This window comes from Aethalodelphis obliquidens, unplaced genomic scaffold (genome assembly GCF_003676395.1).
Source record: "Aethalodelphis obliquidens isolate GAN/ISIS:26980383/991018 unplaced genomic scaffold, ASM367639v1 scaffold7, whole genome shotgun sequence".
Lineage (NCBI taxonomy): Eukaryota > Metazoa > Chordata > Mammalia > Artiodactyla > Delphinidae > Aethalodelphis > Aethalodelphis obliquidens.
Window position 1 is genome coordinate 67452484 of NW_020837951.1, and position 12474 is coordinate 67464957.

The window sequence follows — 12474 nt, forward strand, 5'->3', positions numbered from 1 at the left end:
CACTGCTAACTTCTTTACAGAAAAGTCAGATTTTCCAAAATTGCCACAGGGAGCTGGGTTACCAAACTGGGAAGGAAAGCTGCATGAAGATTGATCCTATCCTCTGAGAAGGATCTAAACACTGCTGATCGCCCCCACAATAGGGCAGGGAAGTCCCTGCTTGCTACGCAACACCTTTGGTCCAAGAGTGAGCTGGTAGTCACATATTCCTCATAGCTCAGCTGGTAGAAGTCTTAAAGCATTTAAACAAGGCTTTCCTAAAAGTTATGGGTTTTTTCAAAGGAATGCAGATAAACATAACGAAGAATATGAAACTAGATACTTGGAAGAAAATACTGATTCCTTCTTAGGCATGGAGAAGTAGCTCACAGGTGCCATTCCATCTATATGGAACCCTAGGGAACAGGCTAATGCCATGGAGTTTCTGCCTTTTAATCCCTAAGCTAGTCCCTGCCTTCTTTCTACTATGTGTCTGGGTGTACCCACCTCACTCCCCCACCCCCTTGGTCAAGAGGAGCAACCTAATGGTATATCAGTTAACCCTGGGGACAGTCGACAGTGGTGGAGGACAGGAAGGCTAAAATCACAGCATCTTAGTTCTACCACGTAGTATCCACATAAGTCTAACCTCTCTGAACCTTGGTTTTCTCATTAGTTAAAATGGTCACACCCACCCTGCAGAAAAGTGGAGTGAAGAACAGAAATATTATCTGTAAAGTGCCTGGCACACAGTCGATACACATTTGACAGTATAATTGTCACGTAGAGGTGAGACCGGTGTAACACACCATCTTCCAGGATGTCACAAAATTAGGAGTTTTACTCTTATTTTGAGGAACCCCTGGGCAGTTGTTCAAAGAATAGCACTAGAAAGGTGTCTAGGAAAACACAGTGTGATTGAGAATTATCAGCCTAAATCCAGACAACAGGAGAGGATGCTTAAAACTCAGTTTTTTGCTGACATTTCTGATCTGGTAGGACAGAGAAATCGGTATGCTCTAAGTGTTTAGGCTTCCCAGAAAGCTCTGGACAGTGTTCCAAAGTGGTGTTGAGTAGGAGATGAATTAAGGAGTATTTGGAAGGCTTTAGCTTGGGCAACGCAGAGTATCCACAAATGGAAACTTCTTAGAATGGAGGAGAGAATCAGATGGAAAATACCTCCAGGGTCAATTTCAGAACCACAGTTGTGAATAATGCTATATTTAAAAGTCATAAGCACGTGAAATGCAGTTTCCAAGTTTGCAAATAATATAAAAACTGGAGGCTGGGCAGTTAGGGAGGGAAGAAGAAACCAATTTCAATTTGGTTTGGCTTGTTTCCTTTATAGAACTAAAGGAAATGGGGAGGACAAATGTTTCTCCCTGTTGAAAAGTGTAAGAATAGCAAGTCAGAGAAAAAGGAGCCATCCCAGTAAATACATAAGCTTAGCCAAAAAAAAAATGTACAGAAGATCAATGCAAGGTCACAGAAATGGCTAGCATGAATCAGACAGCAGAGAACATTAGAGGACATCAGTGACAACCAGAGACAATCATTGACAACCAGCCACTGTCTGAAAAGCTAGAGGGTCTCAAAAGATCCCCCTAGCAGTTAATTTATTCTTCCTAGCAAAGTGGTCCTAGCAAATAGCAGTACTGAAAAAGTGGTTAACATTTTCATATAAATGAGGAAGATCCTGAAACAAACCAGAAATGAAAGTGCTTCCATGTTCTAGGTCAGGGTCAGCAAACTTTTCTTGTAAAGGGCCGGATAGTAAACATTTTAGCGTTGCAGGCAATCCCGTCTCTGCCTCAACCACTCAATTCTGCCAACGTAGCGTAAAAGCAGCCATAGAAAGTTCTTAATCTGCTGTGGCCGCGTGCCAATAAAACTTTATTTACAAAAGCAGGCGGCAGCCAACTGGAGTTTGGTGATCTCTATTCAAGGTAAATAGGAAATCCAGTCAGAGTCATTTCATGCAGAGGTCTGTAGTTTGAAATGAATTACCCAGCAGGCAGATAGAACTACTCATATTAGCAAATTCAAGACTTTATGATTTTCTTAAGAGAAGGAAGCTGAAGGGTTTGGCAGAAAGTATTAGGACAGGGTTAAGAGTGTGTGGTTAGGTGACCTTTCCCATTCCAAAAGTATTTTCTATACTTCCACCTGGAGCAGTCATGGAGCTTCCAGCATTAAATAACTTTTAGTTGCAATTAAATTAAAAACAGCCAAGGTTAAAAACAAAGTTGCCCTCACCAAATGGTGATACAGAGCTCTTCATGAACCTCAAATCTGTTCCCTAAAATATCTGTACAAAACAAAGGTCTCCCTTGCAAGTCTCTGGGCTACTATATTTTTTGGTTTTGGAAAAAAATTCTTGCTCGCGGAGGACGTCTTCTCACAGCATTCTTTCTGTCCTCCAGCTTCAAGCTACTTAAAATCCAGAATGTTCTTGTTAGTGACTGTCCATTTCCCTGAGTAACTACAAATCTTCGCACAACTTACCCCCAACCCAAAATGAAGCCAAACCACAGGCCTTCCTATTTGGCCCCAGCGGATGCTTGAATAGAGTCAGTTTTTTAAAGGTCAAAGGTCATTCCCCATTCCTGATTCCCTGCACCAGCTGAGTGAGCTACTTCTCTGAGCTTTTGCGTCCTCTCTAAAATGCGATGATAATATCAATCTAGTAACATGATAGAATAAAACTGTATAAAATTTGTCCACTTATCTACTAGATACCTGTTCCCACTCTCCCTTTGTGGTAGATTTGATTATCCTAATCTTAGGAATCCCTAAGCAGAAAAAAGAAAAAAAAGAAAAATCTGCATTTCAGGGTAAGGAAAAGACCTTAACATGTCCCCCTAGGAGTTGGGAGCTGACGTTCTTTGCACAGTACCCCTTAACTTACTCACTTCTAAGCGCACTTTTTTCCAATTCTTATTCTTTTACTCTTATTTCTATACTTTTTTTGCAATTGCAGAATTCTGGCTTTTTTTCTTTTAAGTGTTCTAAGATTTCAGTATTTGGTTAATAGTGTTAAAACAGTTATGGAAATAACTAGTTGTCCTTATTCCGAGATTCCTGAGTCAAGAATGGAACTGAGGCAGTTGCCAACCCAGTGTGCCATGTGGCCTCAGTCCTCTCCTCCTCTTTCCCATCTCCAGGGCTGCCACCAAGGTAAACACACTGGGGCCCATGCCCTGCTCTCTCACAGGGCAAATGCCTTACCACCTGGCCATGGCCCTAACTTACATTTTTTTTCTTGAAAACGCTACATTTCTCAGTCATTTACCCATGTCAAAGCAGATCCTCACAACGTCCACAATACATAGGTTCAGACATGAAGAGTGAGTGATGATGGTGATGGTGTTGTCGACAACAACAACCAAATAATAATAGTAACCTGCACTTCTGTAGTATTTACTATGTCAAGTACTTTTCTATGTTCTTGAAATACCGGAACTCACGCAGAATATTCACAACAACCCTAGGTTGGTGCAGTAATTCTCCTCATTCTATAGAGGAGAAAACTGTGTCACTGAGAAGTAAATTACTGGTCCAAGGTTACAAAGCTACTATGTGGTACAGCTGGGGTTGGGACCCAGTCACCGTGACTCTGGAGTCTGTGCTCTTATCCAGTGTGCTATATTGTCAAAATGATCATTTTCAGCTCCATTGCTTTGGAGGTCACTAAATAAGTCTTTATTAAGTATTTATTCAGCATGCCAGCACTATACTGAATATTGAAGAGAGGACTATAAAAGAAGTAGGTGTCCCAGCCCTTGAAGTATTCATTTACAATCTAACTGAAGGAATGAGATGTAGAATGGAAAGGCTTTGTAGTACAATTTAAAACAACTCTGGTAGATCAGGAAAGGAAGGGATTCTTGTGGACTGTGGTAACAGGAGGTTGAACTTGAACTTACTCTTAAGGGATGGGGAGAATTTGGAAGGATCAACAGAAGGAGGAAGAACATGAACTCTGTCCAAAACTAATGACAAGGAGAGTCAAAGAGGCCATCTTGAATGGAAAGACAAGCTTGTGTTGGGATGTGGGACAGATAAGTTTGAAAAGATGAGGAAGACACTGTTCTAAAAAGAAAGGATGTACCTATAATTTCTAGGTTCTAGTCATATGCTGAGACCTAAAATGGGTTTAAGAATGATTTGTTAAGGTGAGAGGCCTGAGATGGTACATCATGGCCGATGTAACAAATGGGTATTTCTGTGTCCAGAGCTTGAAATTTTCCTCTGACAACTGGAAATTCCAAGGAGGACTTTCAAGATGGTAATGTAGGTTACCCACACCTGTACCATCAAAAATTACTAATTTACTAGATGTATCTGATGCTTAAGCTGATACTTTTTTACTTAGAAAACAGTAAGACACTGTTTCTTAGAATAGGTCCTCAGAAACAGTAAGCTTACTCCTTTATTTGATCCTCACAAGAAGGCATCATCATGCCACCCCACACACAGGATTGCTAGAGCCTTTCCTCTAGACACCCAGAGCGGCCTCCTTTTCAAATGAGAGTACCTTCTGACTATGCATGGCAAATGCAGAGGAGAGAATTCCACCACAAGGAGCTTGTGCTTGGTAGGACTGGCCCACGAGCACTTTGTCCATATCCTACTCGTTTGGACAACAAGGGCTTCACTTGTGTAACTAAAACAATTATCTGTATTCTCTCAAGTTGTCCTTAATTTGTAGAATGCTTGAGAAGACAAACTGTCACAAAGAAGCTTACAAGTAAAGGCCACGAGAAAAGCAAAACTATGCTTTCATTTTCTAGCTAAAAATAATGACCAAAGAAATAAAGCAGTAAGTTTTAGCCCAGTAAACCAAAAGGGATTGTGGGTATGGGAGAAAAGCAGAGAGTATTAATATACCTAATATGACCACAGTACTATTTGCTATGTATGTCTTAATTATGCCCCAATCCACGTCCCCTCATCCTCTAATTCCATAAATTCCAAAACAACCCGAGAAATCTTTCTGGTTTTGTTTGGAAAGCAGCACTATGTTTCTGTGCCTGTGCATTCTAAAACAGGCCTGTCAAATTTGAAACCTAAATTCAAGCTGACAGAAGTCAGCTACCAACAAATTAAGTTACATTAATAGAGTTGGTGCCTGAAATACAAAGAAAATGTTTTTTACCCCAGGAATCTCTCTCCCTAGATGCCAGGCTAGATAGAGAGACTAAAGCAAACCTCAGTCTCCAGCAAGCCCTTTCCTTTGCCTTGTCATGTTTCCTAGAGAGTCCTGCATGGGAAGCCTCTCCAGAAGTATTGCTCCCCCTAGTGGCAGCCTCCAAACTCCCATCTGCCAATTTTATGGGCATATTAAAGACCTGAGAGATTGGAAAAAAGTACTGGAACAAGAAACCCTATTTCAAATCCCTACTCGCACACCAAATAATTATGTACCTCCTTGAGCTAAAGAGTCCAGTTTTATATCTAGAAACAATTTCTAAGTATACACAATAAATGAGAAATTCAGATTTTGTCCCATGTAGATTTTATCTCAAGACAATATATAAGACTGTTTTATGAAGGCAAATATGTTAGCTTCTTTATCTTTGTATACATTTTATGGAATAGAAGAATATATGAATGCTAAATTTTGAGATCTAGATTCCTTTTTTTCCATTCCCATTATTCCCATCTTAATTCAGACCCTCATGGCTTTGTGCCCAGTGTGATGGAGCTCCCCCTTCTCTTCGCCAACTTTGTGGGAATTCTTTTCCAGGCTTCATACGGGCAGGAAGCATCAAGACTCACTCAGTAGCACCGGTGCCTGGAGGAACTGATGCAGCTATAAAAGCTAACCACCACTTTAAAAAAGTTACATGTGTCAGGCCCAGTGTGGGAGTGGGATTTACAACTCCCTTCATGAGATCAGGCAGGTGCAGTAGTTCTACAGGAAGAAAATATGATCTGAATATAGAGAGCTAATAAACTGTCTGGCGGGGGGATATCGGCCAGTATCGTGAGCCCCTCTCCCTTCCTTCCTCACAACCTTTTCATCCCCTGTCCTTCCTCACACTTAATTCTTCATTCAGGGTGTCCAACATTACCAACAGAAGGGTCATTGGAAATACCAGAAGGTGGTCTGCAGCTTCCTTATATACCTCATTTTAACTGTTCCTTCTGCTGGATAAGAAAACATACTTCAACTGGGGTTTAGAATGTGATAAGCTGAAATGTAGAAAGAAGAAGGGATTTGCCAATGGTAAAATGTAGAAACAAAATCAAGTTCAGAAGACCTGTCTTCTAGTCTTGTGCTCTAAATGTTCCCTTCAAGAACCCCTTCTGATAGGGCTCTGATAGGGAAGGAACTATGCCAACAGACTTAGGAATTTAGCAAATCTTAATCCCTGCCTTTTGAGGATGGTAAACCTGATTAATGATGCACTACGTTCAGTCATCGTAAATTGTCAGTTCTAATGAAATTTGGTGAAGCCTGCTTTCAATATTCCCGTTTGGAAATTCTTTTGGAGGCATCCGTGTTCCTGGGACATCATAAAGATTTAAATCATTAAGTCAATGTTTCATTTTTTTAATCTAAAACAGCCTGAACACCTGAAAAGATTTAGCAGTGATACTATGATGCATCTATTAAGATTCCTACAAAACAACAGTGATATTATTACTTAAAATATTGTATGGCTTACTAAAGATAAGCAAATTATATAATCATCTTTCTCTTATTAGCTCTTTGAAATAAACTAAGCAGTATGTAATTGTTGACTTTGAGAGAAAACACCTCACATGGGTGAATGAGTGAATGAATGGGTGGATGAGCTCTATCACAATGTCTCATAGCCTCTCTGTCATCCCCCACAAAGTTTCGGCTCTAGTTCAATGCCACAGAAGCTAGACTGTCCCTGTAATAGCGGTGATGGTGTGGAACGGCGCTGAATCAAACACAAACCACCCAGAAACTTCCCTTTAGCTGAGATTTTTCTATTTCCTTCCCTATTTTTATCTGAACTGCCCAGACCTAGCCAAATTGAAGAATGATGGAGGTAAGCCTTGCTCTTTCTCTCTCCTGCCTTTCCTCCAAGAGGAGGCAAGAAAAAGCAAAGCAACAGGTCCAAGGCCAAAAGCAGAGCTGAGGAAGCCTGATTCATTGGCAGACCGGTCACCCACCTCAGAATAATTAAGAGCTGACTAGAGGTGACACCAAATTGCAAATACCATAGAGTCTGGAGAGGACCCAGCAAGAGACATAGTAAAGAAAAAGAATTGTATAGTGGGAGACTGCTGCTGGGACAGGAGATGTGATTCCTAGTCTTAATTTCACCACTAAGTCTTGTGAGTTCCCTGACCTTTTCATGATGTTCTTTCCCTTTCCTGAAAAATGACCCCTTACCTGCTTTCTTCCTCTGGATGGATGTTAACATGATATTAGGTGAACAGTTCTTGGAGGCTTTGGAAATCAGAGAGGTGGAAATAATCACAAAGATGGAAATGACTGACTGCAGGAACCCCAAAGCCACCGCTAAATCATTTCTGTGCTATTGAATGATTTATTGACCTAAGGCCCTGCCAGGTCTGGCACTGGATCTCGCCAAGTTCCCATCCAGTCCTCCCCCCAACCCTTCTAGTTTCCCACCTCCGCATACACACTCCAGTTATCATCAGCCTCATCAGGACATCAGCTTCAAGTGATCATTAGACATTAATCTGCTTGCCTGCCATCATGTCACAGGTAGTTCTTAGAAATGGCATGAACCTAGAAAAGAAACAAATAGTAGACTGAGAGAGGAGCGGATTCTGAGGCTTGTGGAGGGTACTCACAATTTGATTCTTATAATTCTTTTCAGGTAAAGTATCTGAACTGTGTGGTGATTATTCTGGAATTTTCTCTACCATGACCCCGAAGGGCAGGCTTTACCTTCATTCTGCTGGCACCTTCACTACAAAGAGCCCTCTGCCAAGCATTGTGGGAAATAAAACAATAACTAAGGTCTAATTTCTGTGCCCAGTGATATTTACAGACTAATGACGGCAATAGAATTGAGACACAGTTACACATACAATTTCCTTCTAACGTGTGCATCAAGATCCTCTCGTCAGTATTCAGTCTGGCTGCTTCTCTCCCACCTCCAAGCCTTAACAGATGCCTTTCTCCGTATCTGGAAGCCCTGCCTACTTTCCCCCATCCAGCCAAGCCCCACTCCTCCTGTATAACTTTGCCTTTTCCTGAAGAAGCCTTCCCCAAATCCCTCTGCAGCATTCGTTCTAGCATCTCCTCTCACCCCCGCTGTGTGTGTATGTGTATTCAGCACACGTATGCTGCCTGCTCCAGCTGTTAGCGTTTAGTCCAAGTAATCAACAAACTGCATAAGCAATCCAAAAGCTCCTTATCTGGGCTTGCTAACAGAATCACACCCATCAAAGTGGCAAGAGAGGCTGGTTTCCTGGGTATCACTGTGTCTGGTTTGTGCCTGTTGTTAAAACAGGGTTGTGACTACCCCTGAGGTTCCTTCCAGCTTTACCAATATCCAATGCCAAAAAGGAGTCAACCGACCTGACCAGGCCTACATTTCTTTTCTGTTGCTCCAGGATTCTTCTACAGCCAGATGATTCCTTACAGATCCTGGCCCCCGTGGAAGCTGATGTGGGTTTCTACACTTGTAATGCCACAAATGCCCTGGGATATGACTCTGTCTCCATTGCCGTCACATTAGCAGGTAACGTGGAAATCCCTGTTCAATTGAGAAACCGTTGACCGGTGCCTGCAACGTGCCAGGCAGGCCCAGGGACACAGACATAAATGAGATCCATACCCTGCCTCCGGAAGTTTGTAATCTGTAATTGTAATCAAATGGAGATAAAGTGTGATATGAGATAGAATGAAATAAGTGCTGATCACCAAAGAGGGTGCAGTTTCACTCTACCTGAGAGGTCTTAGACTTGGAGTAGAATTTTGATAAACAGAGATGCAGGAAATACTCCAGGCAGAGCGAACATGAGCAAAGGAGATGTATACAAGTAAGTAGCCTGTGGGGGAACATGAATCAGGACCTAAGATCATCGAATGATCTTTTCATTTCGCCTCCATCCACCTGCTGCAAAGAAGACTTTAAGACCTAGGTAGTTGGAATTCTGTGGCTGTGGGTTGGAGCACAGGTGTTCTTCTCTGTGACTGTTTATTTCAACCTCTTGGTCTAATACACCTGCCTACACTTCACCTTTATCCATAGAGGTTAGGCAAACCGTTCTACACATAGCAACTTCAGAAAATTGCGATTCAGAGTACCAAGGTTGTGGTCTTCCCAAGGTTGTGGTCTCGTAGTAAGGTACCTTTATAAAACCTCTCTTACATAGGACAGATCCTTGCCTTTGAAACTGAAACAGACCTTAGATACCAGCTAGACCAGAGCTCTCAGTTCTCAGAGGCCAGGCAACCTGAGATCACATAGCCGCTCAGCTGGTGGCAGGGAAAAAGGGAACTGAGGTCTCCTAACCCGCAGATCGTTGTTCCCCCTTCTCCCCACTGATGCTACCAACCCGGGCTCCCTTTCCTCAGATCTGGGCCGCGCAGCCTTTGTGGCGGTGTGTTGCATGTGTTTGTATTTATTCTTTTCCATTGCCGCTCCCATCAGGTGATTCAGTAGATGCTAGAAAAGCCGACATCACCCCACACTGACCTCATCCGTCCACGCCGGGATTATGTTGTCACACTGTTTTTCAGTCACTCATGCTGCTCCCTTGCATATCTGTTTAGCAACAGTATATCTCCCCCATGACCTAAGGCTGATCTGGGAAGGGACCTTGAGCGGGGGGACGCTTTGCAGAGAGGATGAAAGTCAACAAAGAATAAGGCGAGCTAAGGGGCCCTGGGGTGGATTACAGACTGATATTAATGCCTATTTTGTGTGTGTGTGTGAATAGAACATTTGCTTTGCTCCTAATGTATTCCAGTCACAATCTTCATGCCCCTCTTCATTATACAGAGTCCAGATGCTCGGCACCCGTCTGGTTAATTCTCTTCTGCCTTACCCCCTCCCATCTTCCTTGGCCAGGGCACTGCTGACACCCTTCCAACTGCTGGCAAGTAGGGCTCTTACAGGATTAACTCTCTTGTTTATATTTATCCAGATACGGTTCAGCTCTGTCACAGACTAAATACCCTTTGTTCACCTGAATTTAATACGATTCACGGAAACCTGTCTGGAATTAAGCAAAGCAATTGTAACATCAGGCTTGTCTTCAGCTCTTTGAAGAGAAGCTATTGGAGGCTGCCAAAATATTCAAAGCCAGGGAAGAAAGAGAGCAGCCAGAGAGGCACCGGGGGAAAGGGAGAAAAGGAGCTGAGTGATGAAGTAGTTCACGCACACCACACCCAGGGCTTAGGAAGCTGCATCCATGGGCTTCAGTGGTGGGGTTTGTTCAGGTCTGCTAGCAGATCTGTCAAGCAGTCCCTCTGAAAGGTAAGGCCCAAAATGGATACGCTGCTTTCAGACTGCATTTGTGTCTTTACCTGGGATTATCATCTAGCCTGGTGTCAACGTCTGCACTCACAGTTTTAAGTGACTCACACCCTCTGCCAAACATTACTGACGAAGAGCAACAAGTTAGACCCGAGTTCTGTGATTCGTGACGCTTACAGACTAGTGAAGGCAATAGATGCATGCGTGACTACCTCAAATGCAGAGACAGTTACAGTTTCCTTCAAAGGTACCCCACATAGGCGTAGAAGATGCAACCTAAATATAACGTAAATGGGTGCGGGGCGGCAGTTTGCAGGGGATAGATGTGGCGCATTTCTAAATCTTATTACCGGTTATACTGTTCATTAACCGTGTGACCTTGAACAAAGTGTATAACCTCAGAGTCTTTGTTCTCAGCCGTAAGAGTGAAATTAATCCTATTTCACAGGATTGTTGTGAGGTTAAATAAGATTGCACGTGTGAAAAAGCCCTCAGCCCAATGCCAGGCACATAGTTCACACTCAATAAATGTTTCCTTTTCTTTCTCTAGCTCTCCTAAAATGAAACACATCCTGAAAACGATTTTAAAATGTATAAAACATAAGCCCAACTTTGCTTCCACGTATTTTCCACTGTTAAGTCTTCACACTGAAAATTTTCAAGTACGGACTTAGGGGCTGATTCAGCTCACTTGTGATCAAATCCTCGTGGTAAATCTCAGTGCTTCTGTGCCTTTAAAGACATTGTACAGTTTTTTCTGGGTTTTTTTACCTTGACTTCTATATAAATGCAGCCCAAAAGGAAAAACAAGAGTTTTCTGGAGGCTCAAACACTCAGGTATCTCCATGATTTTATAAGAAATGTGTGGATTTTGGCCTCGCCTATGCACCTGGATCAACCAGATGCAGGGAAATTTGTTCGTAGTAATTCACGAGAGCAGGCGTAGCATGGCAGTTAAGCCTGCAGGCTCTGGAGCCTCGTGGTCTGGATTTGAAGCCTGACTCTGTCACATCCAAGCTACATAACCCTGAGCAGCTTCTTTACACTCTCTGACTCAGTTTCTTTATTTGTCATATGGTGATAATAATAGTGTTTGACTCAGAAGGTTCTTGTGGAGATTAAATGCCTTCATCATGTAAAATGCTTATAAGTATGCCTAGCATGTAGCAAGCGCTCAATACTCGTTAGCTCTTATTATTATTGTGAGGATAAAACAAAAGCCAGGTTATTTTTACGGTAGGGGAAACTCCTTTTCCGAGACCGGAATGCTCACAGACCCTTTGTAGAGCACCTCTACAAAGATGCTGAGATGTCTCAGCATCTCAATGTCAAGGGGGAAGCTGAATTAGCTATCTGAAAAGCGGTTGGAGTGCCTGGGTCCAGAGCAAGGGAGGTGGCTACACGAGGAACATTTCATGTGAGCCAGAGGAAGGGAGGTCTGGTGAACCCTCCCTGGCCCATAATTGGACCTCTCCTGTTGAGTTGCCCCATCCTCTGAGTTGAGTGTGTTGTCAATTCTGCTTCTTAGGTTCATTGTGGGTCCATTGGTACTCTCTACACAGTTTTTGCTTAAACATAGAAACAGCATTTAGTTTTAGACACACCAAACCTTCCTTGCTCTGCCCTGTTTGAGCCTGTAAGATATTGTCTTTAGAGCCCTTTGCTTCTCTCCAAACTCATCAGTATGTGTTGATTTTATGTTTTAAGTCCCAAAGGTTTGAGAGTACTTTGCAAGTATGTCTCAGCATGGAGATGGCAATGTTTCCTTACCTACTTCCCTGGTTCCGGAAACTCACAGCCATGTAGACCCAGTGGCACAAAATTCCTTCTGTCCTAAACTGACTTAATTGGATGCCTGTTTCACTGCTCAGAAGGTAAATGAGAGGGGAGGGTAGCAGGGGCTAGGGAGGAGTAAAAGAATGTCACCAAAATGTCACATGCCTAACATGTTGAAGAACTGATTACTTTGTGTGCGGGTTTAAACACAGGAAAAGAAGAGTTTCTGGTGTGTGCAAAGACAGGCACTAAGATTGGAGAGCCGTCTTGAATAGTC

At 42.7% G+C, this 12474-nt stretch overlaps 1 protein-coding gene across 2 annotated transcripts in view; it reads left to right on the top strand.

Moving 5' to 3' along the window:
• ADAMTSL1 (ADAMTS like 1) overlaps positions 1-12474 on the top strand; it is a 470361-nt gene that overhangs the window by 323444 nt on the left and 134443 nt on the right. For both annotated transcript variants that reach the window (XM_027105928.1, XM_027105929.1), the window contains one exon: positions 8551-8678. In XM_027105928.1, coding sequence (XP_026961729.1) covers positions 8551-8678 — 128 coding nt within the window. The remainder of the gene's footprint in view (positions 1-8550; positions 8679-12474) is intronic.